Source organism: Anopheles nili, chromosome 2, assembly GCF_943737925.1.
Source record: "Anopheles nili chromosome 2, idAnoNiliSN_F5_01, whole genome shotgun sequence".
Classification (NCBI taxonomy): domain Eukaryota; kingdom Metazoa; phylum Arthropoda; class Insecta; order Diptera; family Culicidae; genus Anopheles; species Anopheles nili.
Genome location: NC_071291.1, coordinates 8681868 through 8708127, shown reverse-complemented (window position 1 = coordinate 8708127; position 26260 = coordinate 8681868). Strand labels below are relative to the sequence as shown.

General features: G+C 49.4%; 1 protein-coding gene across 1 annotated transcript in view; it reads left to right on the top strand.

Annotated features, from left to right (window-relative positions):
* Positions 1-18753, top strand: part of LOC128731974 (histone-lysine N-methyltransferase 2D) — a 38693-nt gene extending 19940 nt beyond the window's left edge. Inside the window, exons 3-5 of the mRNA XM_053825134.1 lie at positions 15782-17072; positions 17923-18505; positions 18650-18753. Of these exons, the coding sequence (XP_053681109.1) occupies positions 15782-17072; positions 17923-18505; positions 18650-18753 (1978 nt within the window). The remainder of the gene's footprint in view (positions 1-15781; positions 17073-17922; positions 18506-18649) is intronic.
* The last annotated feature ends 7507 nt before the right edge of the window (positions 18754-26260 follow it).

Genomic DNA, 26260 nt, shown 5'->3' with positions numbered 1-26260 from the left:
CAAGATGGGGGAGCGAGATCCCGCCTTTCTCTCGCAACCTTGCCTTGCGTCGTCGCAGCTCCCGGTGCAAACACAAAACGGCAAAGAAAAACACACACACAAATGGCAGTTAAATAAACCACCACCGGTTAAGGTGGGGTGTACTTTTCATCGGTTGGGAGGAAAGCGACAAAAAAAATTAAAAATGGTAAAAAAAGGAACCCGCTCTTCCATTCAGCGAGGGAATCAAAAGTGGAAAACCAGCGCTAAAACAACAGGTTTTTGTAAAGCGGATCGCAGGATCGGCACCGGTAGGCGGCAGTGCTCGGCGATTTAGAACGAAAAGGACGAATGATGTCCACCGACAGAGGCGCACCAGCAGTAGATGGCAGCAACAAATCGTTGGGAAATCATGGGAACGAGCAATAAAAAGCACATCCATCTGGGCCAGATCTGTGCCGTCAGAGCCCGTCCATCACGCGGACAGGAATCGTCATTTCCGAGCGTGGAAAATGTGAGCCTTGACGCGGAACGTCGATATCGTCCTTATACGGCCATTGTACGACGAACGTATGCTGTAGTAATCACGACGGATTCGCCACAATGTTGCTTCTCACGCAATTGTTTGCACCGTAGGAAGTGGAAGTGCAAATGTCTGGCCATTCCACGACAGCGTCAAAAGGAACAACACACGAACACCTTCGGTTTGACCTTCTGCAGGTGGGGGATACACGTTCCATGCTCCAGGATCGATACGATGTAATGAATTTCGTCGTAACGCTGCAAACATTCATTATTTAGCAGGCGCGTTTTTCAATCTGCTGCTTTATTTGACTTCCTGAAGTGTTGTGATTTTATTTATCGAAAAGACCATTCGATGCGAGAGCGACGGTAGTGGGCAGAAGCGCTAACAAATGACCTACGCGTTTGGGTGTTGCCGGGTACACCTTGCTTGCGCTACATCAAATATTGAAAACCTTCTCTCTGAACTGCTGAACTCTGAAGCTTCACCGGGAAGAGCAGCGCAAGGTGAGCGACGGATTGTAAATAAATCCCTACCAAATCCGTCCCGAAACCGTATCTCCGAGTGCGGGGGCGAGCAGGTTGCCGTGTGTATCCTCCGTGTTTGGCTTTTTTTTCCCCCCCTGGCCAAAAGCTCGCTGCGGGAAGCGTTACGCCAAAGGATCATGTTACTGGCTTGCCCTGCGGCTCCTTTCCGACACTAGCTTTTCTCCTTCTCCTGCAGGGGGAGGCTCACGGAACAAGGGAAAAACAGGGATCAGTTGGTGGTGGAAAACAAGTAACAACACAAGCAAGCGAAGGAGAACACACACACACACCCGAACCCACCCACCGACAGGGTAACCTCAAACGACTGCTCAACCGTCTGCGTCAGCCGAGGAGGGTCAATAAAATCTATTGATTTGTTTTTACGTCCTGCCCATTTCCCCGTCGTGTTGGTAGCAGAGGATGAAAGGAAACGCAAGGCTCCTATGCTCGTCCTTTGCGGGCCGTTTTTCCTCCAACCCACGTATGGACGCGCCGGGATCCTGGGCAAGGATACGGCCACTAATTAGTTGGGGATTATTCGGGGTAATATATATTCCTCCGGTGGTCGTGTGGAAGTGTTTTTCTTTGTTTTGTCTTGTCCTGTTGTTGTTATTTTCTTCTCCCTGTCTCGCGGTGGTGCTACACCGTCTTTCGCTGCCGATCGAAACTCTCAAACACACGCATACACCAGCCGTTGGGGCATATTCTTAGAGCAGCTTGTTTTTTCTTCTTCTTCGGCGAACGACCCATCACTCTGCACGTGGGGTGCGCAACCTAATGGCGGGGAGCGACAAAATTATTACCGAATCAACGCCGGTGTGCGAATTAGCGACGGTTAATTGACGGTGGATTCAATTTCTCGGCCCACCTTCCCAGTGTCTAGCCGTCGGGTGAAAGACAACCCGTGCGCCGATGATGAAAATTTGATTCCCGCAGCGCTCTCCGATGGGGGAAATTCGTTTCTCTCTCACTCTCTCTCTCGCTTTCAATTAGAAATAAAATAATTCCGCTATTAGGCTCCCAGTACCACCGGCTCTACTGCTGCTGCTGCTGCTGCTGGATGGCTGGCGGATGTGCAAATTAAATTCTTGTATCCCTGGAAATGAGCAGACGTGCCCCACGGAGCGTCGGGCGGCGAAGAGGGTCAGCCTCACGCGGCTAGGAAAATGGAAATTTTAATAATAAATCAAACCCCGCTCGCTATTGATTTGCGAAACTAATGACACACCACCACGCCGATGAGGAGGCATATTTCCCATCAACCGGACGCTGCAGTAGCAAATTGAAATACGATTCGCATTTCCAATCACCCGGGGTTCGATCGAAACAAGGGCTCTCATTTCACGCTGATTTTCTTTACCTTTACCGGGCGTGAAAGGACGAAGCGAGCGTCGTCCTGTCCGACGCTCCGGTAGCCGAGTGCAGTTTAGCGTGGTGTTGCGAAACCCAGTTGTTTTCGTTTGCACGCTCGTCTGCATTTCAATGACACACCTTCGCTTGATTCGATCGACCTTCCGTCGGTTGGGCTGGTGGCAAATATCGTGCTTGCCGGGAAACCATCGCCTGCTCGGACCATCGATTGCCATCGATCCCTCAATAAGCCTGCGGAATGATTAAATAACTGCCTGCTGCCGGCCGCTACGCCGGAAAGCATTCTCTCGTTGCCTTCCTGGGGTCGATAAATGGGGCCATTGGACCTCGAGTGGTCGCATCGTTGGCAGGAACGATTTTCCCACCGGCTGTAATGAAAGGATTTTCCCGCCCGACTCTTAGGGCGCTGGATCGGATCGCAATGAAAGGGCGATGATGACGGCGATGAACCTTGGAGGGCGTTCCATTCCTGGCAGCGACGAAGTTGGTTTCTAATAATTAACATTGACCCAAATATTCCCGTGCCCTTGTCGAGAGAAGGGAGAGCCGGACAGAGCCACCCTGGGTTGATTGCCACGTGTATGTGAGTGTATGAAATTAAACGAAATTATTCATCGCACTCGCTGGTTCCGGGGCAAACGCGGATGTGGACGCTTCCGGAAGCGTCTCCGCCCATGCCGTTGATTAAATTAATTTGCGTTAATTAGCACATTTGGCTGTGTGCTCGCGAAGAAGGACCGGACAGCTACCACCCCAGTGCTGCTTTATTTGGGTGCCCTCGGTGGCTCGATGTCACAAAAATTACTCGTTTAAGATTGTGTGCCTTTTTTTTTAATGTCTTTCGCTGTTTTTTTTTACTTTTCGCCCATGAAATCACTATAAAAAAAAGGTGATGACCTACCGATTTGGGGACCCGTTTTCAATTTTCCTCTCGCTTTTCCCGGTCACGGTCGGGTTGGGCAATTCGATGAAATGTTCGATGATTTAGAGACAAGAACATAGCAAAAAAAAAGGGAAACGAAACCTTCGCGCTCGAGAATTGCCCCAGCGAAAGGCCATGCAGCCGCAAGCTGCTTTTTTTCGGGCGGGTTTTTACGCTGATGAGTTTGCAATTTTATTTTACGACCGGTGTGTGCGATCTTTTTTTTTTCTTTTTCTTCTGGTTGCCTACTGCTCTGGTCCTCCTCAAACGCTCTCTTTTTTATTTGTTTCTCCAACGCCACTTCATCTACCGTATTAGCCGGGCGGCGGCGCGGGAGTGATAAAGTTTCTCAACGCTTTCTTAATTCCGGTGATTATGCCCTCGTGCGTCGGTCGAGCGGAATCGGATAAATAATGTACACTAATGGGACGGAAAGTAAGCGGCGAAAGAATCCCGCAGACTGTTGGGGTGCGCGAAATGGCGCGCTGGTGGGAAAAAAAAACCAACATTCAATAATTTTATTACACACCCAAGCTAAGAGGGGAGGCTGTAAAGCCTCCCCGTAAATCATCAATCATCGTAAACCGATCGCTGGGGTGTTGGGACGTGGTTTCGGTGAATTTCGCACACGACGGCGTACGCTGGGGTAATTGCCGCTCAAGGAAAGGACGAAGGGATCGCAGGTCCTTTCACATAATCCGGCCGACCGGTGACGGGAAATGAGCCGTGCGGATTGGCCAGGACATTCGTTGTGTGCTCGTCCTTTTTTTTCTCTCTCTCTCTCTCTCTCTCTCTCTCCCTCTCTGTCTGTTTCGGCTCCATCTGTTTCCGGTTCGCTTTGCACCGAAGTCGGAACAAGAAAATTCAATCCAATGAGACTTTATTTCCTTCCCACCCAGTGGGACACGCTTCCCTAATCCGCCGATCCTAATTTGATTTTGCGTTTCTTATCCTCCTCGTGGGCGGCGTGAGCATGTATGCGTGACGGTGAAGCCGACAGAGAACCCAAAGGCCGGCGTTTGGTTTCATCGCACACAGCAAAACAACATGAAAAAAAACGAAGTATAACAACTCTGATGAAGTTGGTAAATGAAAAATTGGGGTCAACATGCCACCGAAACCTCGCGTCCCCACCTTCTTTTCTGGTTTCCCTTGGGATCTACCTCTACTAACAATCACCACCACTACGGTGTCTCGGAGGGCTGGTTAAGAGGCCAAACTGCCGCAGGGTTGGAGAACTGCGACACGCTCTCTTGTCCGAGGTCCTCATAATCTGCCAGTCGGCCAAGTTCGTTAGGTTGCCGTTGTTGCGGCCGTTCAAGGAACAAAAAAATTCCCATACACACACACACACACAGAGGCGGACACGCATGCACGGACAACCGCAGGGATGGAACATAAAAATGTCCTTAAAATCAAGCGACATCGCTCGGGATTCGGGGTCGGTTGGGTTGTCCGAGGTATAGGGAAAAGTTTAAATTAGAATCCAATCAAACCACCTTCAGCGGCGCGGGATCTAAGTTTTCCCGGTGTGCCATGTCCGTTTTTTTTTGTTTTGGAGACTCCACTTTTCCCAGCCATCGTATGGTGTGGTGAGATTAAGGGAAAGTTGTGTGTATTTTTTCAACTTTCCAACCCGACAGCAAACCGCCGCATAATGTGTACTTTGCGGGTGGAACGGACGTGACCGCAGGACGGTGTGTATCGAAGGGTCATAGTTGTGAGTTGTGTTTTTCTTTTGACGTTTGCTGTGGTGTGGCGGTTGGTGCCTTTTCTGACTCCACTGGTCCCAGCAACAACTGATCGGACAACTCCCCGAACGAGTCCCGGACTCGGGATGCTTGGTTTTGCCCGGTGGTAATAAGTTGTGGTAAAAAATGGCAAATAAATGAAATCATTCCCATTCCGGTCCGTTCGTCTCAGCCTTTCTCTCTCTCTCTCTCTCTCTCTCTCTCTCTCTCTCTCTCTCTCTGGTCGCGCGTCTAAGTGAGATTAAGCAACCCAACGGGGGCGCGTGTTGCGCCAGGTTATGAGCAAGCATATTGCGCTTTATTTCCTTTCCTGGAAGCCAGAAAATGGGGTGACTCCTGCATGCTGGTCGTCGGAAGAATCTAGCCCAGCAACGAGCACTCTAGCCAATATCTTCTCCCCATTCGGAGCCACGAAAACCTCCGCCATCGCGATTTGCCATAAAACGTCGGGACGTTGTTGGCCTTCCCCCGAACGGTGAATGCCACCGTAATGAGAATTATGAGAATGAAATCATTGTTTTTACGAGCACACTCCGAAAATCGTCGACCGCGGTCGCTCTCACGTGCACAGGGCGGAGAAAGCCAACGTTAATGTAGTTTGCGCACCTCCAATCGGGTGCAATTTCGTGCCCATCGTGCTGCTGTTGGGGTCGGAAAATCGCCCGCCAGACGAAAGCCAAAGAATGCGCCAGCACAGAACCAAGAGGCGCCCTTCGAAACACGACGACGACGACGACGACGACAACGGCCACGGTTAGCGCTTATGTTTTATGCCGCTGCGACACTAGACTCGTTTGTGCACTCAATAATGGATGTGGAAACCACCCACACACACACCCACACACACTCCCACACACATGTCTCTCCTGATCTGTGGGAGGAAGTGGGCCGGCCCGTGCCCGTGGTTGATTTACAGTGCGGCACTAAAACCACCGAAAAACTTGCTGCGGGAGCAAAAAAGGACTCCCACCCCATCATCGAGGATGTGTAAAGAAAGGAACAGCTCTTTTTGTGCTCTCGTACATTTTCACAGCCGCCAGCAGATGCGAGACACGGGGTTCGGGAACGTTCCCGGAAGGGAAGTCAACGGCACGTATAAATATTTACATTCACGGCTGCGTCTCTCGTTCTATCTCACCTAGGCGCCCATATACACCGGTTCTGGTTCACCCTCCGATGGGTTCGTATAACTTTTATCGCTCCATATCGAGCGATTTTCACCTGCGGGCCAATTTCGCGCACAGTGAACACTGGTTTGAGGAGGACCTCGGAAAGGTGGTGGTTGTTGTTTATTTTTCCAATCCATACGTCGCAGGCGAATGCCGCCACGTCACAGCGTCACAGTTCGCGGCGTAACTATTCGTCCTCGTATGTGTGTGTGTGTGGTGGGGCCATGTCCTGTGATGCGCAAGGAGGCCACCCAGTGAAGGGTTTCACTGGTTTATTTTTAGGGTCGTGAATTTGGGCTCATTAATATTGATGTAGCTGCGTGCGTTGCGGGCACGCTTGAAATCGGCCTGCCTTTTCGAGTTGGGCCGTTCGTTTTATTAGATGACCAAAAAAAAAAAGCTCCAAAAAACATTGCCATCATTGTGGGCATCATGTGGGGAGTTGGTGGGAGATTCGACAGCGAGAGAGGCGGAACAACACATGCTTACATCGCGCCCTCTTTTTCGCCAGCATCACCACGGGGCAACATCATGTCGACGCCCGCCCATTTATGCTCTCTTTGCCGTGCGCAATTGTGTGTCCACCCTGTTACACCCCAGCGGGACACTCGATCGTGGGCGTTTGCAAGCTAAAAACTAAAAGTGGCATCGTTTGCGCGCGTGGACCTTTTTTTTTTCTTCATCACGCTCACGCTCCCTTCCGGCTCGGCCATTGTGTGGCGATTGTTCGCGTCGTTTCATCGCCATCCGATTGGAGCCCATTTTGGAGGGCAGCACGACCGAGAGAGAGAGAGAGAGGACAGATGCGAAGTCACCGGAAAGCAACGGTGATACACTGCCGACAGCGGTGAGGGTGGCAGCACACCCGGTAAACGAACTGTTCCCCGTGGACCACTTTTCCGAGTGCACGTTTTCGTTACAGATTTTTTTTTCAGTTACAGTCTTTCTGTTCCGTTGGTGGGTTCTTTTATCGCGGTGAAAAGCACACCGGCAGCGGCGGCGTGGGCTGAAGGGCGATGTTTTTTTTTGCTCGGATTTGAATGAAGCTTTTAATGCTACCATTCGACCCGGGGGGTGATTAAAATCGCACAATACGCCCGTACGCCTAATAGCTGCTGGGTCGGTAATGAAAGCATCGCTAGAACTTAATTACGGAACCGTGTAACTCAATCTTCACTCCATCCAGTTTGGCAACATTCGATTTTATTCCCGCCAACAAATACACTCGAGGCCGAAGCCAACCTGCGGGGCCCCATTTGGCGATATTCGTATCGATTACGATGTAAGAACGCCCCACAAACGCCCACTTTTTGGCTTCCGGGGCTGGGGTGTAAAGAAGGAAAAAAAAATATCCCGAACCCTCCTGACAAGAGGGAAAGTATCTCTCGTCGTCGGCAAACGAGGGCTCTATTCCACCCACCCTTTCGCGGACTATCAGCGCCAAAAGCTCGAGTCAGAAGCAGGCCCCAAGTCCACTGTTGTAGCACAGTCAGTACGGCAGTAGCGGGTGGAAAACGGAACCTCTCGCCGGAACCAACGAAGATAAATGATGATCAAATATAATTTGACACCAGTGTAATCTGTTGTGACGAAAGTATTGCCATCCCGCGCGCTGTCTGCTACAGAGAGCCGCTTCTGCGACCCAGACCGAGTGGGCGTCGGGCGAAAGAAAACCGCCAGCGGTACGCGAGGGTGGCCCTTTTTTGTTTTGTTTCAATAGCCCTCTTGTGCATTATCAAAACCCTGACGGGGAAAGCATCTAATCGTTCGTCGTTTTTTGTGTCGTTTTTTTGCTTGGGGCACCCTCGTTTTTGGCATTTAATTTCCTTTCTCACTCTCTCTATCTCTCGCCTTCTCTTTGTCTTTATTCACTCCTTGCTTCTTTCGAAGGGTTTCGGTTGTTCTGCGACCCTTGGCTGCAGCGAAAAGTTGCTCGACGGAATGCAGCAACTTTTATTATTATTATCGAAACGGCATCGAGCCGTGACGGAAGTTTTTAATGGAAAGCCCGGAGCGGGTTGAGATACATTAAGCCAAGGATTATGTATCGATAATGCTTCACGGGCTTCTTTTCGCCCATAACCGTAAAGCTAAACAGAGCTCCTCGGGGTGGTTTGGTTTGCAATCAAATATTATCCCGAACGAGCGCACCCTTCTGGGCAGGCTCTGGAAGGAAATATACGCACGAGAGCAAGGCTCCATTTTGACCGCTTTTTCGAAACTCCACACGACACACGCGCACTGTTTAATCAAACTTTTGTCTGTGCGTACCCGAGGCGAACATCTTTTTATGCACTGAATTATTTTCTCTTTTTTCCTCCGGTTCGAGATTTCCTCGCCGTCACCGTGCGGGAACAGAAAAACTGCGCACAGGTGTCACCTTGAGTGGAGCAACAAATAAAGTGAGGTTAAAGAAGAAGCACTCCTAAACCAAGCTCTGGGTGACGGGGTGGATGGCATTCAGGCACGTCGGAAGCGGAAATGAAAGCCACCGCGTTCCGGACCGCCCGAAACAAACCCGAAACAATTACAAGCGCAATAAAAGTTGTATCCTCGGGGCGAGCATTCATGGTGGCGTTTTCATCCCTTTTTTGTTGTTGTTGTTGCTGTTGCTTGAGATTTGAGATCCTTGAAGAGGTGGATCTCGCATTGAAGGAGACGCTAGCGCATGATGATGAAAACAAGCTGCCGGCGGTTGTTGTGTCGCCAACCTCGATCTCGGTCCGTTTTCTCGATTACCGCAGTGTCGCGCGGCATTTTCCACGTGACGTATGAAAAAGCTCCTGTTCCACCAACTCCGCTGGAGATAACTTTTGTCTCGCGCTCGGTCACCACCGGGGTTGAAGGGGGTGGAATCGTGGGCGGAGTTTTCCACCACGCTGCCGAGCAATTTAAAAGTGAACGGATTGTGCTTCCGCCCTTTGGTCCGTACGCCACACTCACCGGTTTGACATTATCAATCTGGAATCGTCCTCTTTTTTTTGTCGCATCCTTTTTTGCGTCTTTTACGGTGCTTTTTTTTTTTTGCTGGCTAGCCGCTCTACTCCTGCTCGACCCGGCCACTCGAGGTTTGTTATCTATTTTTTTGTTTTTTCGTCCGTTCTACTTCGCAATTGCTGTATCGCTCGGTGATTTCGACTAAATGTGCCATCGAATCGCCGTGACACATAAGCTCAAGCTAAGCGAGAGCTATTCCGCTGTCGAAGATATGTGCCGAAGTCGATTGTCCTTGCGAGCGCTCGAAACTATCCTTCGGGAGCGCGATTGCTGCACGCTTCGACGGGCAGGAATTTTCCAGCACACACCATTGAACCGCACGTCAGACCCAAGGCCCCGCAAGGATTTTCCCACACACCATTGTCGTACGGTGGTTCCGGGTGATACAATGTAATATGGAAAAGGATTTCAGGTAGCGATGTTCCGATACAATGGTTCATGCTTTTGTGTTTTTTTTTCGCCTTTTCCCTCTGTTTGTGACGGTGATTTTTGTTTAGTATTTTCCCAACTTCTCCTTCGACCCACCGACAGCGGTCCTGTCTCGGGGATACACTCGAGACGTGGGGAGTTTGGTGGCCAGATATATTCCATTATCTCTCGCACGAAGTTCGCTGAGGGATTTTGAAAAATTGAGCAACGCCAATTCACATTGCTCGGGTCGGAACGATGGAAAAGGTGGCCCAAGGATGAGGGACGTCGCATCCTGTTCCGTTAGCCTAAAGGTATGTCGAATGTTTTTCATAAGTTAGATGTCCCTTGGCGTTGCGTATCAGCCTCGTCCTCTTCGCCGACTTCAACCTTCCGTACGCCCTTCAGTGCCGTAGCGTTGGTCGAGAGATCGCTTCGCCTATTTCCCGCTACCGTGGTGCGAAGGAATCACATCAACATTCATAAATTGAATACATATCCAGCCCGCTCGCGCACCACCACATTCCGTAAGAAGGACGGCGCATTCCTAGAGGACGCCGCAGGACAGATTTGTTTGATTTGAAAAACGATCCCTCCGCACCGGCTCCAAAATAAGGTTAGATTCTTTTCGCCCTCGTTCTCTCGCTCTCGCTGTTGCGCTTGATTATTGCGTTTGTTAGGTTTGTTTGTTTCGGGTGCCGCCCGGCACCACGGTCTGGTAACCTTTCGTGGTGTGTTTAGCTCGACTTTAAAGGCTCCGTTTGAAGGAATGTAGGAATGAACGTTTGAAAGATCCCTCCTAGATCGCTGAAAAATGTGTTCCCATATTTGGGCGTTTAATCGCAACCACCGGCCGGCGGAACTAAACATGAGTGATATCCTCGAAGCAGCTTGAGAACCGTTATATAAATCACATAACATGTCGTAGGAACGGCTACTCGATCGAATAAATAAGGGCAACAATTTCATCGAAAGAATGCTACCGTCTTTCACTGGACGTCTTCATGGTGTTCAAGATTTCGTGGCAGCAGATTGAAGAATAAAAGCAATCTCTCGAGGGTGGATGGGTGAATATGCTGCCCATAAACATCAACCCGCTGGAGCATGGTACGGCGTCGTAGCGCAAACAGATGGACGGAATGATTCACGCCCTATTATCGCCTCCCATAAAAACGGTGGCCAAAATGGCTCCTGGTGGTACTTGCGCTTGAATCTTCCACTGTCACAGCGCCCCAAAGCGAGCGACCCATCCGCATCCGGTGGCAGCACGACAATTTATGGCACATAATTCGTTACAGTGTGTACTTAGAGCTCTTTAAGGGGCTCGCTCTCGTCGGTGTGGTTTCTATTCATTTATGCGCCACATTTGCGCGGACACAGACCGATGGGCAGTGATTTGCATTTGAAAAACGAATGCCGCCCCATAAACCGGCCGCGGCTGCTGCTACCGTCATTTGGTAGTGTGCAATTCATTAGACTAAATGGGCGGCGAGACGAGTGTTTGTTTGCCAAAGCGAGGGTGGGTGTCTTTTTCCCACATTTGCATCGATGACTCCCGTGAAATCGCTTTCCCGATCTCATCTCACGCGAATTATCTCGCGCGACGATAACGTAACGACGCGTTCCGGGTTTTATAACGCTTGTCCATTTTATCACCATTAAGATCGGCCTAATCGTGGCGCGATCTTTATTAGCCTGCAGTTAGCATTCGTTGGTCTGCTGCTTTACGCCCTTGTTTTCACGCATTAATTCGGTCCGGGGGTAGTTGGCGATCGTAAATTAAACGCTCAGCGTGTAAACTCGTAAAATTCTCCTAAATGTGGCGTTTAATCGGACCCCTCAATGTTTGGGGTTGGGAATCTGAAATCACAATTCGTTACAAATGTGCGTCGTCCAGTAGCGCATTTGCGGGTGTAATGTAGAATTTTTGCTACACACGAGCTGCTCACAACAATTTCTCTACAACCTGTCTGCATTTTCCACACATTAAACGGCTGGGGGTCGCATTTTGGGGTGCTGATTTATGGCCCCAGCGAGAGGTCAAACAACGACTCTCTTTCTCTCGCTCCTCCAGCACTTCGAAGTGCCACTTCATCATTGGACCATTTTGGGTCCGGATTTGGCTTTGTGCGTGTTTTTTTTTGTTCATTTCTATCCCATCCCCATGCTTTTGTGAGCTTTCGGGATTCACCACGTGCGCAATGCGATTTATTTCGCTCTCTTTCTCGCTTTCCTTTTTCCGAGACGCGACAACCAATAAATCACTGTTGGTGGGAGATTGTTACGACCGCCATTACCGCTATCTGTGGAAGATTCGTAAGATTACTGGGGCAGCATTTGGTGTGTTTCGTGTGATCTTTTGTTTAAGTAACGCTATCTCCCGTAGCCATTACTCATACTCGCGCGCTTTCTAATGCCCGGAAATAAAACTCGATAAGACCTGCTCAGTAAATAATTATCCTTCGGCCTTACCCAGCCCATATTGGTCTGGGTTCAGGGATCTAGCTTGGGTTCCATTTTCCCGCGGCACCTAAACAAATTTAAAACAAACCTCAAACACACGGTGACACATTTTCCTACCAACGATTAAATGCTGGTGTTTCGCTTTTTCCACGAGCACGACTCGCTTCTAATCCTTCAGGAACGACAGCACTCGATTGAATTTCTTTCTCACCACTGCCGCACACGTGCTGATTAGTTTCGCTTTAGTGATCGCGGCTTCCCGGATCGCGCTCGCGACATATCCTGCTGCATATGCTGGCGCGAACCGTTAATGCCACTGATTATATTGTCTGCTGGTTAGAAATGGGTGGATTTAGGTGGGATTAGCACCCGCATGTGTCGGCTCGCCCCCTGTTAACGGCCGCCCACCCCTGGGTAAGAAATGAGCAAATAAACACCAGGCGCCTCCATCGCCGGCGTTCAAGTGATATCGCCACGCACACCGGACTGGCAGCGGTTAGTTCCCGTGTGCGTAACTAAGCCTCTTTCAAGCCACCACGTGCTTCCGCCTCCCATCCACCCCAAGAACAGGTGTGTGTGTGTGTACGTCCGTGTTTGGATGGTTTATCGCGTCGTAAAGCGAACACCAACCTCCCAAACCACCGGGCTTCTCGGTGCCTTCCCGGGAAGCCCTTTCATCGGGATACGCACCAGAGAAAAAAAAGGCCATTCAACGGGCGTGGGTGGGTTCTCGATGGCCACTTTCGGGAAAAGGGAAATGTTGTCACCGCATGTGTCCCCAAAACCGCACCGATACTGTGCCGAACGTGCCGCTATCTGTGCCCGGACCAGGCTCAGTTCGCGGTTGGTGTCCGTGCTTGCACACACACACGCATGTTCGGCTGGTTGGTCGTAATTCGATTAAAGTGTTAATTGAATCTGTGGCGAGCCAATGTTTTTAATCGCATTAAACGGTGTCGCACCGGACGGTGCAACGGGTTTGGTCGGGAAATTGCCGTGGAAAACTGGCACCCCATTCGCACGACAAAAAGGAACCGGGCGACGAAGTAATGGAAGGTGGGTGTATGTGTTTGCGCGCGGCCGTGAATTGGAACGTGCATATCCGAGGAACGTGGGCAAAAGGATCGTTGAGATTTTTTCTTTTCCATCCGCAACACGCCACGTAATGAGCTGCGGAAGGCGTCACGCTTTTTCGGAGAAATTCCGTGCCAATTTGCTGGGCTTCCTTTCGGGTGTTTGGTTTCGCGGTGCGACACAACATTATTTCGAATGGGTCCGTGCACGTAGAGTTCTTCTGCCAGCGAGGAGTTGAAAATTACGCTAATGAATCGGAAGCAGACGACGAAATATTTTATTCGCAAACAGCAGACGCGAGCTGCCGTGCTGTGGTGGTGGTGCTACAAATTTATGAAAAGGTAATCCAACCGCCGGAAGTGAGAAAAGCGTCCAAAGCTACTTCTCTTTGCTATCGAAAAAAGAAAATCGCACCTCTCCACCGTCTTCATGGAGAAGGAATGCTACTGCTACCACCCAAACGACAGTAGGAGGATCCCGTTTCACCCATTTCGTGAGGGAATCCACTTACAAGAGGTGGGCCCGTTTCTTCTTCTTCTTCTTCTTCTTCTTTCGCTTCCCGTTTTCGCGCGGCATTCCACCGCGAGGCCGGAATTCAGTTAGGGGGAATTTATGCATTTTAACGACACCCTTAAACGGTTTCGCCCTGACAGATATCGTCTGTCAGAGGCAAAAGAGGTGGTTGCTTTTTTTTTTGTTCCACTTTGCCTTCCGGTACCACCAACCGCGAGAAACCCGGAGCCCGTACACAACGGGAAGCCACATTGCGCGAACACGATCCTCGCCAAGAAGCGCTGGAACGGAAGAAAAACCGGGCAAATACAACACACACACACACACAAGCCACGGACCAAAACGCGCGCACGTTAGAGGAGTGCACATTATCGTTTTACGACTCGTCCTTCTTATTTTTTTTTTGCTCCCACTTTCGCCTCCAACTCCCGGAAGTCGTTCCGAAGCCACGGCGCTGATGATGTGAAGCGCCACCACAGCGTGGTGTAAATTCGATTCGAATTTAATACCACATCGCAACCGCGACAGCAACACCATTGAAGCGGGTCTTCTTTTTCTCCCCTGGCGGCCGGAATAAATGGTTGGAAAATTGATAAATCGTGTCCTGCAGTTGACAGTCACCTGCGTGTGTGTGCGCGCGCGCGCGATCATCCTTCGTTGGTCCGGCGATCGCACCGAGCGGAACGTTCGAATCGTTGGAAATGAGACTCTATTTCGGTTCGGTTCTATTGAAAGGGCAGCGAAAACAACATTTTTTTTTCGATGGATAACCTCACTTCCCCGGTGAGAAGGCGCCGTCTCCGGTGTGCCATGATTGAAGGAGCAGGTGACAAATTTGAAGGGCGCTCTCTAATAAGAGCACTAAACGGAGTGACTGACGGTTGACGTTATTTATGGGGCCTTTTTGGAGAAAAACGGGCGCTCTTCTTTTTACAACGCCGCACCATCCTTTTGAGGGGTGAAAGCTCTCGAGGCAAGTTGTCAAAAAAAATACCGGATAAGAAACAGCTACCCCATGAGAAGAAGAATGGGTGGATGTTTTACTTCGCGGTATGCTACACCAGTATTAGCACAGGCGCGCGCGCGCGCTCTCGCCGGTCGTTTGTATTCCAACCTGTCGGGAGTGTTCCGGCCCAGCGCGAACCATCGAACTCACCGTTACAACAGCGGCACTTTCCGGCTTGAAGGATTTATTGCGTCCGGTCCGAGAAGGAATTTGCTAAGCGGCGTGTGGTGTTTATTATTTGCGCTTACTTCGTTGGCTCCCTTGTTGGTAGGCCTCCGGTACCGGTTATCTCGATTGTAAACTCCCATTTGTAATCACCCTCGCAAGCCAGCGTGTCCCCGAAGTGGGCATGATGATTTACTCCAGTTTTCCCGGCCCCCAGGACATGTGAGAAGGTGTCACGCCACAGGTCGAGAGTTCACCGGGTTCGCGGCCCGTTTACCATCACCACTGTGGACAAATTGCTGGAATTTGTTAATTGTCGCATCCGTGGTGTTCCTGGAACCGCGGCATTCCACAGTCTGTTACTCGGATGTGCCGTCATGTGGCGTAATTGTACGACCACCAAACGTTGCTTTAGGGAGCGCTTAAGAACTAACCGTAAACGGTGCGCAATATGTTGGTATAAATCTCGCCTATCACTCGGTGTCCATCGCAAGACGAAATGCAACCGCGGCAGACAAACCATTCCACAGGATTGCAACGACACCACCACGGATGGTTGACGTCTTGTTTCTTGTTCTGTTCCGTGTATCGCTCGCTGGTGCGGAAACCCTTGACCAGCACATGGTGTCGGCCGCATCCTTTATCGCTGTCGTTCTCCGATTTCGTAATTGGTTTTGGGGGGCGTACGCTACACCCGGTGCCGGGTATTTCGTGCCGAGTTTCCGAGATTGCAAGTGGAAAAGTATCCTCTAATCAACCGCGTCTCTTCGTCGTCTTCTCCTGCTGCTCGTCTTGGGCTGGGGGAACTAAGCACTTGCACTTACACACAAACACACTGGCGTTACACAGCACCAACCCAACGGAAAACCAATCGCAAATAATTAATTACTGTCTGGCTGGTCTCTCGTTCCAGGTCCGGTAGCAAGTCGGAGCAAACGCCCCATCACCAGCAGCCATCGCAGAAGCAAAAGCACCATTTGCAGCAGCAACAGCAGCAGCAGCAGCACCAAAACGTCGGCATCGTCCGGGGGATTGTTCAGCACCAGCAAAAGTTGCACCATGTTGGAACCGCTGGTCAGCGACATTCACCAAATGCGGCCGTCACTGCTGCCGGTCCAACTCTACCGAAGGGTGCGACCACCAGTGAGCATGGCAACCCAAGCACCAAAAGTAGCACAAGCAGCACGAGCAGTAACAGCAGCAACAGCAGCAGTAGTTCCAGCTCCAGTGCGTCCTCGAACAACACTAGCACGAGCAGTGGTATCGGTGGAAGCGGTAGTGGAGCTTCCGGATCCAGTGGCCATCATCCAACATCTTCGCCCAGCTCTACCCAGCAGCAGCAGCAGCAACAACCCGTGGAAGCGACGTACGCGAGCGTGATAAAAAAACCGAAAGCACACCCTGCGACATCCGGTTCCGGTAGCGGTTCGGGCGGCAACGTGGTCGGCGAGTTCAATGCGGCTGATTTGCGCAGCTCGCTTGACCGGAAGGTGAACGGACTCGTGTTCAGCAGTGGGCTGAATGAGCGAGGTCCTTCACAGCAACCACCAGCGGTGCCACCATCGGCAGGATCACCTCCTTCATCAGCAAGCGTGATCGTCGGAGCAACGCTCAAACCGGAACATCACCATCTCGGAGCGAGTCGACCACCCTTCCAGCATCACCTGCAGCTGCAAAACCTGCTGTGTACGGACAGCCAACACCTGGACACGAGCAGTGTCAGTAGCATCAGCAGCAGTTCGGCGACAACCTCCGGGCATCATCCGTCGACAAGTTCCCCGGTCACGGGCGTTTCGTCAAATGGAGCGCTTGTTCCGCCACCGTACCGGGATCCTCCGCCACCACGCAACAGCCCGCTCTCACACACACTCACCAGCCTGAGTAGTACCGGAAGCGGGGCTAGCAGCAACCAGAGCCGAAGGCACCATCAGGATCATTCCGCCATCGTCGGTGGCGCAATGGGCCATCATCATCCACCGGTGGTGGGTGAATCGTCAGCCTCTTCCACGTCGTCGGTAGGACCATCCACGATCTTACCGGCGGGAGTGACCGTCCAAGAGGACCCAGGACACCCCGGAACGGATAGCCTTCTCCACGCACATGCGGCCTCATCATCGTCCTCGACGACCGGCTACCGGGAGCTGATGCAACTCATCAAGTTACAGCGCGAGAAAATCAATACCCAACAGGCGGACCTCTCGAAGGTGGGTTTCGTGGCCACGGTTGACCACCTTCTCTCCATTCTTATCTCTCTTCTCCTTTCCCTCATCCGGGAGGTGTTTTATTTCACTTCCCGCTCGTTGCCACGGAACGGATCCGCTATTCATATCCGCTTATTAGTGTCGATTGTGCGCGCGCGTTCACTCAGTGTGGTGCCCTTTTTGAGAGGAGCGCAACACCGACCCCATTCCAATATCGATTCCAGTCGTGCCACGACGCCTGCTGGGTCAGGGCTTCCGGTGTGCACGAGCGGCTCCTGTCAAAACCGATCTAAGTCCTCTAAGGAGGAGGCCGTGGGGTTTCACTTACGTTCCGATTACCTGTGCACGGTCCAGTGCGGTCGTCTTGCCAGTTTTACCAGGGAAAAGGGTCTCGAGTGGCACCGTTCGAGCGGCTCGATGGCAGAAATCGAAAGCGTGTGGCGGGGGAGGGATGAACAGCTACTATTGTGTTGTGTTCATCACCCTGCAGAAGGACGACGATAATGATGACAAGGCATGACGATGGCCCTTGTGGTGGCTCTTGAAGGTGCTCGGTTCAAGTGTCGGTCCTTTTGGCTCGCGATTCGCTCCTAGCCTCCTTAGAGCCTTCATCTCATAATTGTGCGTTAGTCGAGAGAGAGAGAGAGAAAGAGAGATGGTTTGACGATACTTGTCTTAAGACATCCTTTTCGGAACGTCCTTAGAGCTCTTCCCGAGCGCCTACTCGTGTGTCATTGATGTACTAATCATTTGCGTCTCGGGAAGCAGTCACTTGATTTTCCCAATCGCGACTAATGGCTCGTTTTCTCTTTTTATTTCCTGTGGGTTGGTTCCTGTGCTTGCCGATCCGTAGTACGACTCAGAGATCGGATTTCTAGAGGGTCGTAGCCGCGACCAGACGGATCAACTAGAAGCGATCACGCAAGAGATCAGCCGACAGGAGCAGCAGTACCGGCAGGCGACCGACCAGCTGCAGGCTTACCAGTACGTGGACGAAGAGAGCGAACTGGTGCGGCAACAGGAGAAGACGCTCAAATCGGAGATCACACTACTCCGCTCAAAGCTGGCCAACTGCGAGACGGAGCTGCTGCAGTGCAAGAACAAGATCCGGCTGCTGATGGACGAAATTCTGGTCGAGCAGCGCAAGTATAGCCGACAGTACGATCCGAACCGACAGCAGCTGTTGGAGCGGGCTCTAATCTGTGAAGTTGACAGGCTGCAGGTGGAGATCGACCTGGCGGTCCAGAGCGCGGACCAGGCGAACAAGGCACACGACAAGCTGAAGGGCGAGGTGGCGCAGCTCGAGGGTGCGATCGCGGACAAGAAGAAGCAGGTCGAGAAGCTGGTGCACGAGATGAAGGAGGTCAACCTGCAGAGCCTGGCGGTGGTGCCACCGGCCGATGAGGTCCGCCACCTGCTGGAAGGTGAGTCCGAGTGTAAGCGTCGCGTTTCATTACTCTCAAACTCTGCATGCGGCGGTGACGGTGGTGACATTGGTGCTTTAGCGTAGACATTCGTATTGAACCCTGAAGTGGCCATTTGTTTTACGAAACATTTACCTTTTCTAATTTCTTTTGCAGTTGGCTCGGTCAAACCAGGCAGCACTCGCCGGATGATCGGCTCTCCGAGGCAGCTGGAGAATGCGGTTCCGACGAGCAAAAACCCCCACGGTGTGTGGGTGTAAGTCTGCGTTGCTGCCGGCAGGACCTTTTCCCGGAATTGGGGCAGGCTGCGCCACAGCAACAGGCGAATGTTATTCTTGTAATCAAAATGATGGTAACCATTCTCAAATGTGATAATCGTTGGTAAGAGATCAAAGCGTGGACGCGATTAGGAAACGCCGCGGGCAAGCCGAATGCTGGGATGGAGAAACAAATGTTGTATAGCAGGAAAAAAGCGACGGCCAGCGAGCGTGGGTTGCTGTCGGTCCTGGCAACCACCACGAGGTGTGGCGTAGTGTGGTGGGGTTTCAGTGGGATGGTAAACGGCATTCCACTTCGCCCTGCGGAAGGATGAAGCGGTGAATGAAAAAAAAACGTGTGTGAACGAGAGAGAGAGAGAAAGAGAGAACAGAAATTCCAGGGTCCAATGTTTTGCATTTGCACAGTGCCACGGGAATGTCCTTTCCCGCGAGGGTGCGAAAGGAACGCGAGATTCGAACGAAATTAAACGATACGAAAACGAAAATAGCGCCCCCCCCCCCCCCCCCAGCTCCTTACGACGACGCTACGGATCCGATCCCGGAGGGACTATTGCAAGGAAAAGAGCAAGGCACCGCGTTGTTGTTTGGGATTTGATCGTTACATAAAACGGACCTAGTTTGTAGTCCTAGCATAGTTTTTTTTTTGTGTTTCTTGTTCGGTCAGTTTCACCAACCGTGAACGGTTTTTCCCGCACCCCCGAAGGGACCAGCAGCAGCGTCGCTCGTCCTTTTTGGCTAGCTTTGATTTTGCACTGTGAAAGCTCTCGCCTTTAACCCCTCAAGGAAGGGAAAAGAATGGAAAAACAAAATCCGCGCGATCAAAGGGAGCGACAAAACCACAGTCAGACAGTGCGGAGGAGAGACCGCTCCCTTTTCCCTTTTCGGCCGAGCCGAGGTCTTCTATTTGGACCGTTTAGGATGCCATTTAACCGCGCGTTGCTTTCTCGCCCCACCTCGGACAGGGTCGTGCTTTTGTTTTCAATTTCAATGGCTTTAAACGAAGCTTTGCCTCACGCGTGAGAAAGCGAGAGACCCTCGTGTGCGTGTGTGAGCGGATGGTTTCTTTTTTAAATGTATTTATTTTAAATGTACGTAAAGCGGGCGGAGCTGAGAAGAGGGACCCGTGATCCACCATCGGCCCATAAAACTCACCCATATCAGAACGTTGCGTTCCCTAGGGGTATTTTTTTTTTTAGTTCGGGAAGAGACCAAACCAGAGCTTTTTGGTTTCGGTGGAAATGGCCACCGCTGTGGTCATATAGTGGCGTCCTCATCTTTAGCTGAGGTACTCTATTTTTTATCCCCCATCCACGCCGGGTACAAAAAAAGCCCAAACAGAGCAGCGGGCAAATAGGTTTAGAAGTTTTTCCATGCAATAATACGAACAGATTTCATTACTAATGGCACACAGGGCGCATTAGAGGGCGACAGAAAAGCTAGTTCTCGTCGCAAAAGGATACGAGCGAAACGCACGACAAGGACACACCCCAGACAGGGTGTCAACTCCCCCCCACACACACACACACAAACACATACGCCGCACCGATACCGTAGTATATCGTAAGCTGTTAATATTAGCGATAGGGGTGTGTAAAGCGGATATAGTGCGGATTGGAGCGAAAAGCTTTTGTTTTGAAGCAAATGGCGGCCCAAGAAACTTGCTGGGAGGCCAGCCAAAACACAGCAACAACCGGGCGCGCTTATATCAATGTTGAAACTCAAAACCCCACCTGAGGCAGCTCGCCTACGACAAAAAAAAAACCCCAATTTACACACGCTTCCGCGGTGCGTGTGAGTGTGTGAGATTTTTCTTGTGTGTGAGCGTGAATTTGTAAATGTTTCTCACCGCAAAACCGTTTCACTTAGGCCTGTGTTACTACCGATGATGGTTCGATCAAAGATCACGTTGATAAAATCAAGATAATCACTACAATTACTACTTATCACTACTACCGCAACTACCGCTAGTACACTATTATCAATACTATTACACTGCACATGATGAGCTTATGTCAAACGAACAACTCCTGGTGTTAACGGTTTCAACCGGTTTTTGATACGGGAAGAGAGAAAACGAACACGTTTCGGTTGTTGTTTTTTCCCCATTGCGTTCCATTGCGGAAAATCGTAGAACGAACGAGCAGAGTAGTGGGTTTTGTTTTGTTGTTGTTGTCGGACATATCATTTCCAAAACGCTCCGCTCGTGCCGGGGCACCGTGTTTTGGTCGTTAGAAGCGAGTTAGGAAGGAAGTTAACCGAATCTCCCCTCTAATCTGTCCCCAAATCTGTTGGTTCAATCGTGCGGAGAAACCACCGTAGCGAACGTTAGATGAAACTTATCATGGAATTGTAACACCAAGGGGTAGGGCCGAACAGGACGATAATGGGGATGCTGCACGCAGAGGGTTAGGGCATGATGAACGCTGTTGAACGGCGTGGCTAGTTGAATCGGAACTTTAAAAACATCCAAATAGGGCTACAACAACAAAAAAAGCATAGAGCATGAGAGCGAGTTTTGAACCAACGCGAAACAAAGCGAAGTGGAATGAAAAATGTATCCATAATCTGCTAACGAACCCCGGTGCCTCAGATGAAGGAAGGGAAAAAAAAAGTTATCCGGGTTTCGGAAAGTAGTCCTCTCGACGCGTTTCAACGGTAGTTTTTTCGTAGTGCACTTGCAGTTTTCTCCGGTGTTGCTGATGATGATGTTGCTGTCGAGCTTACCGTCCGGCAGTAGGAAGGACGAGCAGGTCGAAAACAAATACTAGCACGACTCCTGCACCATCCCTGGCAGCTCATTTCGCTAGTTGAAGTAGATTCAACTTTTGCTTCAGAGCCAGTTGGATGCAGTTGGAGGAAGCTCGGGACAATATTTATACACTCGTGCGTGAGCAAGAGAAAGCGACAGAGAGAAAAGATAAGGATATGCACGTGCAGGCAAATGAGCGCTGAAACTCCACTGCCCTTGTACGTTTTGTTGTTAATCCTTCGAGTGATCAGAAGGAAGAGAATCCTCACCGAGTGCATCCCCTCAGAGAAGCGTGTTGATTGACGATTTACGGAAGCGGCAGAAGAAGCACGAGGACCAGTCGTTTTGTTGGGCAATGCAAGGCATTTGTGTAGTAGCGAACGATTTAGAAACATTATGCGATGTACAGTTACGGTTAACAAAAGGGCAATGGCAATTGACAGAGGGCAAACCACGGTTTCGCAAACACTACACTTTGCATATCCTTAACGGCTCGAGTGACACAGCACACTGCAGGATTTGAGACCTAACAGGTGGAATTGGAACGAACAATCTGAAGAAAGAGCTTATACGTATTACGACATGAGATGAAAGCATACGTACATCCAAACACACATACGCGCACTTCCAATAGAACGGTTAATTAAACCGGTATCGGTAGTCAGGCGGGAAGGCCACACAAACCATGAGATAGATAAAGATAAGGCTTGAGCAAAAGCCAGGCACACCTTGAGAGGCCGGCTAGGAGAGAGCTATCAGTTTCATTTCGAGAAGAAGGAAAAAACACAGCAATTTATTTTTTTTATCAAAAGGATATCCTTTTTTCTGCCCCAAAACCACCAGCAGCACGGTTTCGAAGTGGACAACTTACTAAAGCGCTTCTAGAAGCCACAAAAGGCGTTGCCATTGTTGGGAAACACAATCCGCCGGTGGAAATGCGAGATACCGATGAGAAAGTTTTGAGCGGAAAGTGCGCATTAAAATCCCCATCCTACGTTTCGTTGTGCAGATGATGGTGGATGTCCTGGCGCATCCTTTCACGTGCAACGGAAAGCGCAGCTCGTCGTGTGGTGTTCGGAAGCGTTCGCGGGAAAAAGAAGCGCGTATTTTGTGGTGATTGTAGTTAAAACTGGTCTATTTACACAATAAGCCACACACCATCGAGCAAACGAGAGTTCAAAGGACGAAAAAACCCCAAATTTAGAAAAGCGAGAATGCGCGCGTTGAAGAAAAATGGCAAAAGAAGCACAGCTAGGGACTAGCGACCGGTATATCTCGTGTTCGGGTACTCCATTCATAGCTGTAAGCTTTTAATTTAAGCTTTGTTCGTGTTTTTATTCATAAGAAAACCGGCAAAGGGTCACTCACAATACGCAAAATGTGGCTCCGCCGTCGGTATATCGTGTTTGCAGCCGTTTTTTAGTGTTATAGCGTCTATTTAGTTCTTCTACCGTGCGTTTAGGAGTAGGTTAAGTAGTGAATTGACCGGCTCGCGGGCCGCTTTTACTTTTATTTCCGTTTTTTTTATAAGCACACATTCCCGCGCCTGATAGAGAGTGCCACACGCAATTGTACACGGGGCTTGCCACGGGGAAGAAAAAATTGCGAAAGACGAGTTACGGAAACCGGGACGACGGTTTCGGTGTTCTTTTATTTTAAGCGTTTCGGTTTAGATTTTTCCGCAATATCTGGAGCAAATCATTTGAAAAATCGATTTATACAATATACATATACATATATATATATTAAATGACTGGCGAAGAAGACGAAGAAAGCTAAGCGAAAGAATCACCGCACGGAGCGGATGGAGAAATAAACGAGAAAATTATGAACTGTTGAAAACAACGTGTGTTGATTTAACCGGAAAAGGTGAAAGAAAATGTCCCCATAATTATCCGAAAAGCAGCTTTCCATGCCGAAAAACAGCACTAAATTGACGAATTTGAAGATTTTACGCGTTCCCGTTCGACTTCCAATCAACCTGTTGATCAACCTAAAAAAAATCTGATCGTGAGCAAAATTTTGATCCGAAATACCAGGGGAGCAGGATTTGCAGGAGGCGGATTTTTTGACCGAAAAATTTCCGATTTCGAACAAAATTTTGGGCCGAAATTTTTCCCAAAATACCAGGGGAGCAGGATTTGCAGAAGGCGGATTTTTTGACCGAAAAATTTCCGATTTCGAGCAAAATTTTGAGCCGAAATTTTTCACAAAATACCAGGGGAGCAGGATTTGCAGGAGGCGGATTTTTTTACCGAAAAATTTCCAATTTCGAGCAAAATTTTGAGCCGAAATTTTTCCCAAAATACCAGGGGAGCAGGATTTGCAGGAGGCGGATTTTTTGACCGAAAAATTTCCGATTTCGAGCAAAATTTTGAACCGAAATTTTTCCTAAAATACCAGGGGAGCAGGATTTGCAGGAGGCGGATTTTTTGACCGAAAAATATCCGATCGCGAGCAAAATTTTGGACCGAAATTTTTCCCAAAATACCAGGGGAGCAGGATTTGCAGAAGGCGGATTTTTTGACCGAAAAATTTCCGATTTCGAGCAAAATTTTGAGCCGAAATTTTTCACAAAATACCAGGGGAGCAGGATTTGCAGGAGGCGGATTTTTTTACCGAAAAATTTCCAATTTCGAGCAAAATTTTGAGCCGAAATTTTTCCCAAAATACCAGGGGAGCAGGATTTGCAGGAGGCGGATTTTTTGACCGAAAAATTTCCGATTTCGAGCAAAATTTTGAACCGAAATTTTTCCTAAAATACCAGGGGAGCAGGATTTGCAGGAGGCGGATTTTTTGACCGAAAAATTTCCGATCGCGAGCAAAATTTTGAGCCGAAATTTTTCCCAAAATACCAGGGGACCAGGATTTGTAGGAGGCGGATTTTTTGACCGAAAAATTTCCGATTTCGAACAAAATTTTGGGCCGAAATTTTTCCCAAAATACCAGGGGAGCAGGATTTGTAGGAGGCGGATTTTTTGACCGAAAAATTTCCGATTTCGAACAAAATTTTGGGCCGAAATTTTTCCCAAAATACCAGGGGAGCAGGATTTGCAGAAGGCGGATTTTTTGACCGAAAAATTTCCGATCGCGAACAAAATTTTGAGCCGAAATTTTTCCCAAAATACCAGGGGAGCAGGATTTGCAAGAGGCGGATTTTTTGACCGAAAAATTTCCGATTTCGAGCAAAATTTTGAACCGAAATTTTTCCTAAAATACCAGGGGAGCAGGATTTGCAGGAGGCGGATTTTTTGACCGAAAAATTTCCGATCGCGAGCAAAATTTTGAGCCGAAATTTTTCCCAAAATACCAGGGGAGCAGGATTTGTAGGAGGCGGATTTTTTGACCGAAAAATTTCCGATTTCGAACAAAATTTTGGGCCGAAATTTTTCCCAAAATACCAGGGGAGCAGGATTTGTAGGAGGCGGATTTTTTGACCGAAAAATTTCCGATTTCGAACAAAATTTTGGGCCGAAATTTTTCCCAAAATACCAGGGGAGCAGGATTTGCAGAAGGCGGATTTTTTGACCGAAAAATTTCCGATCGCGAACAAAATTTTGGGCCGAAATTTTTCCCAAAATACCAGGGGAGCAGGATTTGCAAGAGGCGGATTTTTTGACCGAAAAATTTCCGATCGCGAGCAAAATTTTGAGCCGAAATTTTTCCCAAAATACCAGGGGAGCAGGATTTGCAGGAGGCGGATTTTTTGACCGAAAAATTTCCGATTTCGAACAAAATTTTGGGCCGAAATTTTTCACAAAATACCAGGGGAGCAGGATTTGCAGGAGGCGGATTTTTTGACCGAAAAATTTCCGATTTCGAGCAAAATTTTGAACCGAAATTTTTCCTAAAATACCAGGGGAGCAGGATTTGCAGGAGGCGGATTTTTTGACCGAAAAATTTCCGATCGCGAGCAAAATTTTGAGCCGAAATTTTTCCCAAAATACCAGGGGAGCAGGATTTGTAGGAGGCGGATTTTTTGACCGAAAAATTTCCGATTTCGAACAAAATTTTGGGCCGAAATTTTTCCCAAAATACCAGGGGAGCAGGATTTGTAGGAGGCGGATTTTTTGACCGAAAAATTTCCGATTTCGAACAAAATTTTGGGCCGAAATTTTTCCCAAAATACCAGGGGAGCAGGATTTGCAGAAGGCGGATTTTTTGACCGAAAAATTTCCGATCGCGAACAAAATTTTGAGCCGAAATTTTTCCCAAAATACCAGGGGAGCAGGATTTGCAAGAGGCGGATTTTTTGACCGAAAAATTTCCGATCGCGAGCAAAATTTTGAGCCGAAATTTTTCCCAAAATACCAGGGGAGCAGGATTTGCAGGAGGCGGATTTTTTGACCGAAAAATTTCCGATTTCGAACAAAATTTTGGGCCGAAATTTTTCCCAAAATACCAGGGGAGCAGGATTTGCAGAAGGCGGATTTTTTGACCGAAAAATTTCCGATTTCGAGCAAAATTTTGAGCCGAAATTTTTCACAAAATACCAGGGGAGCAGGATTTGCAGGAGGCGGATTTTTTTACCGAAAAATTTCCAATTTCGAGCAAAATTTTGAGCCGAAATTTTTCCCAAAATACCAGGGGAGCAGGATTTGCAGGAGGCGGATTTTTTGACCGAAAAATTTCCGATTTCGAGCAAAATTTTGAACCGAAATTTTTCCTAAAATACCAGGGGAGCAGGATTTGCAGGAGGCGGATTTTTTGACCGAAAAATATCCGATCGCGAGCAAAATT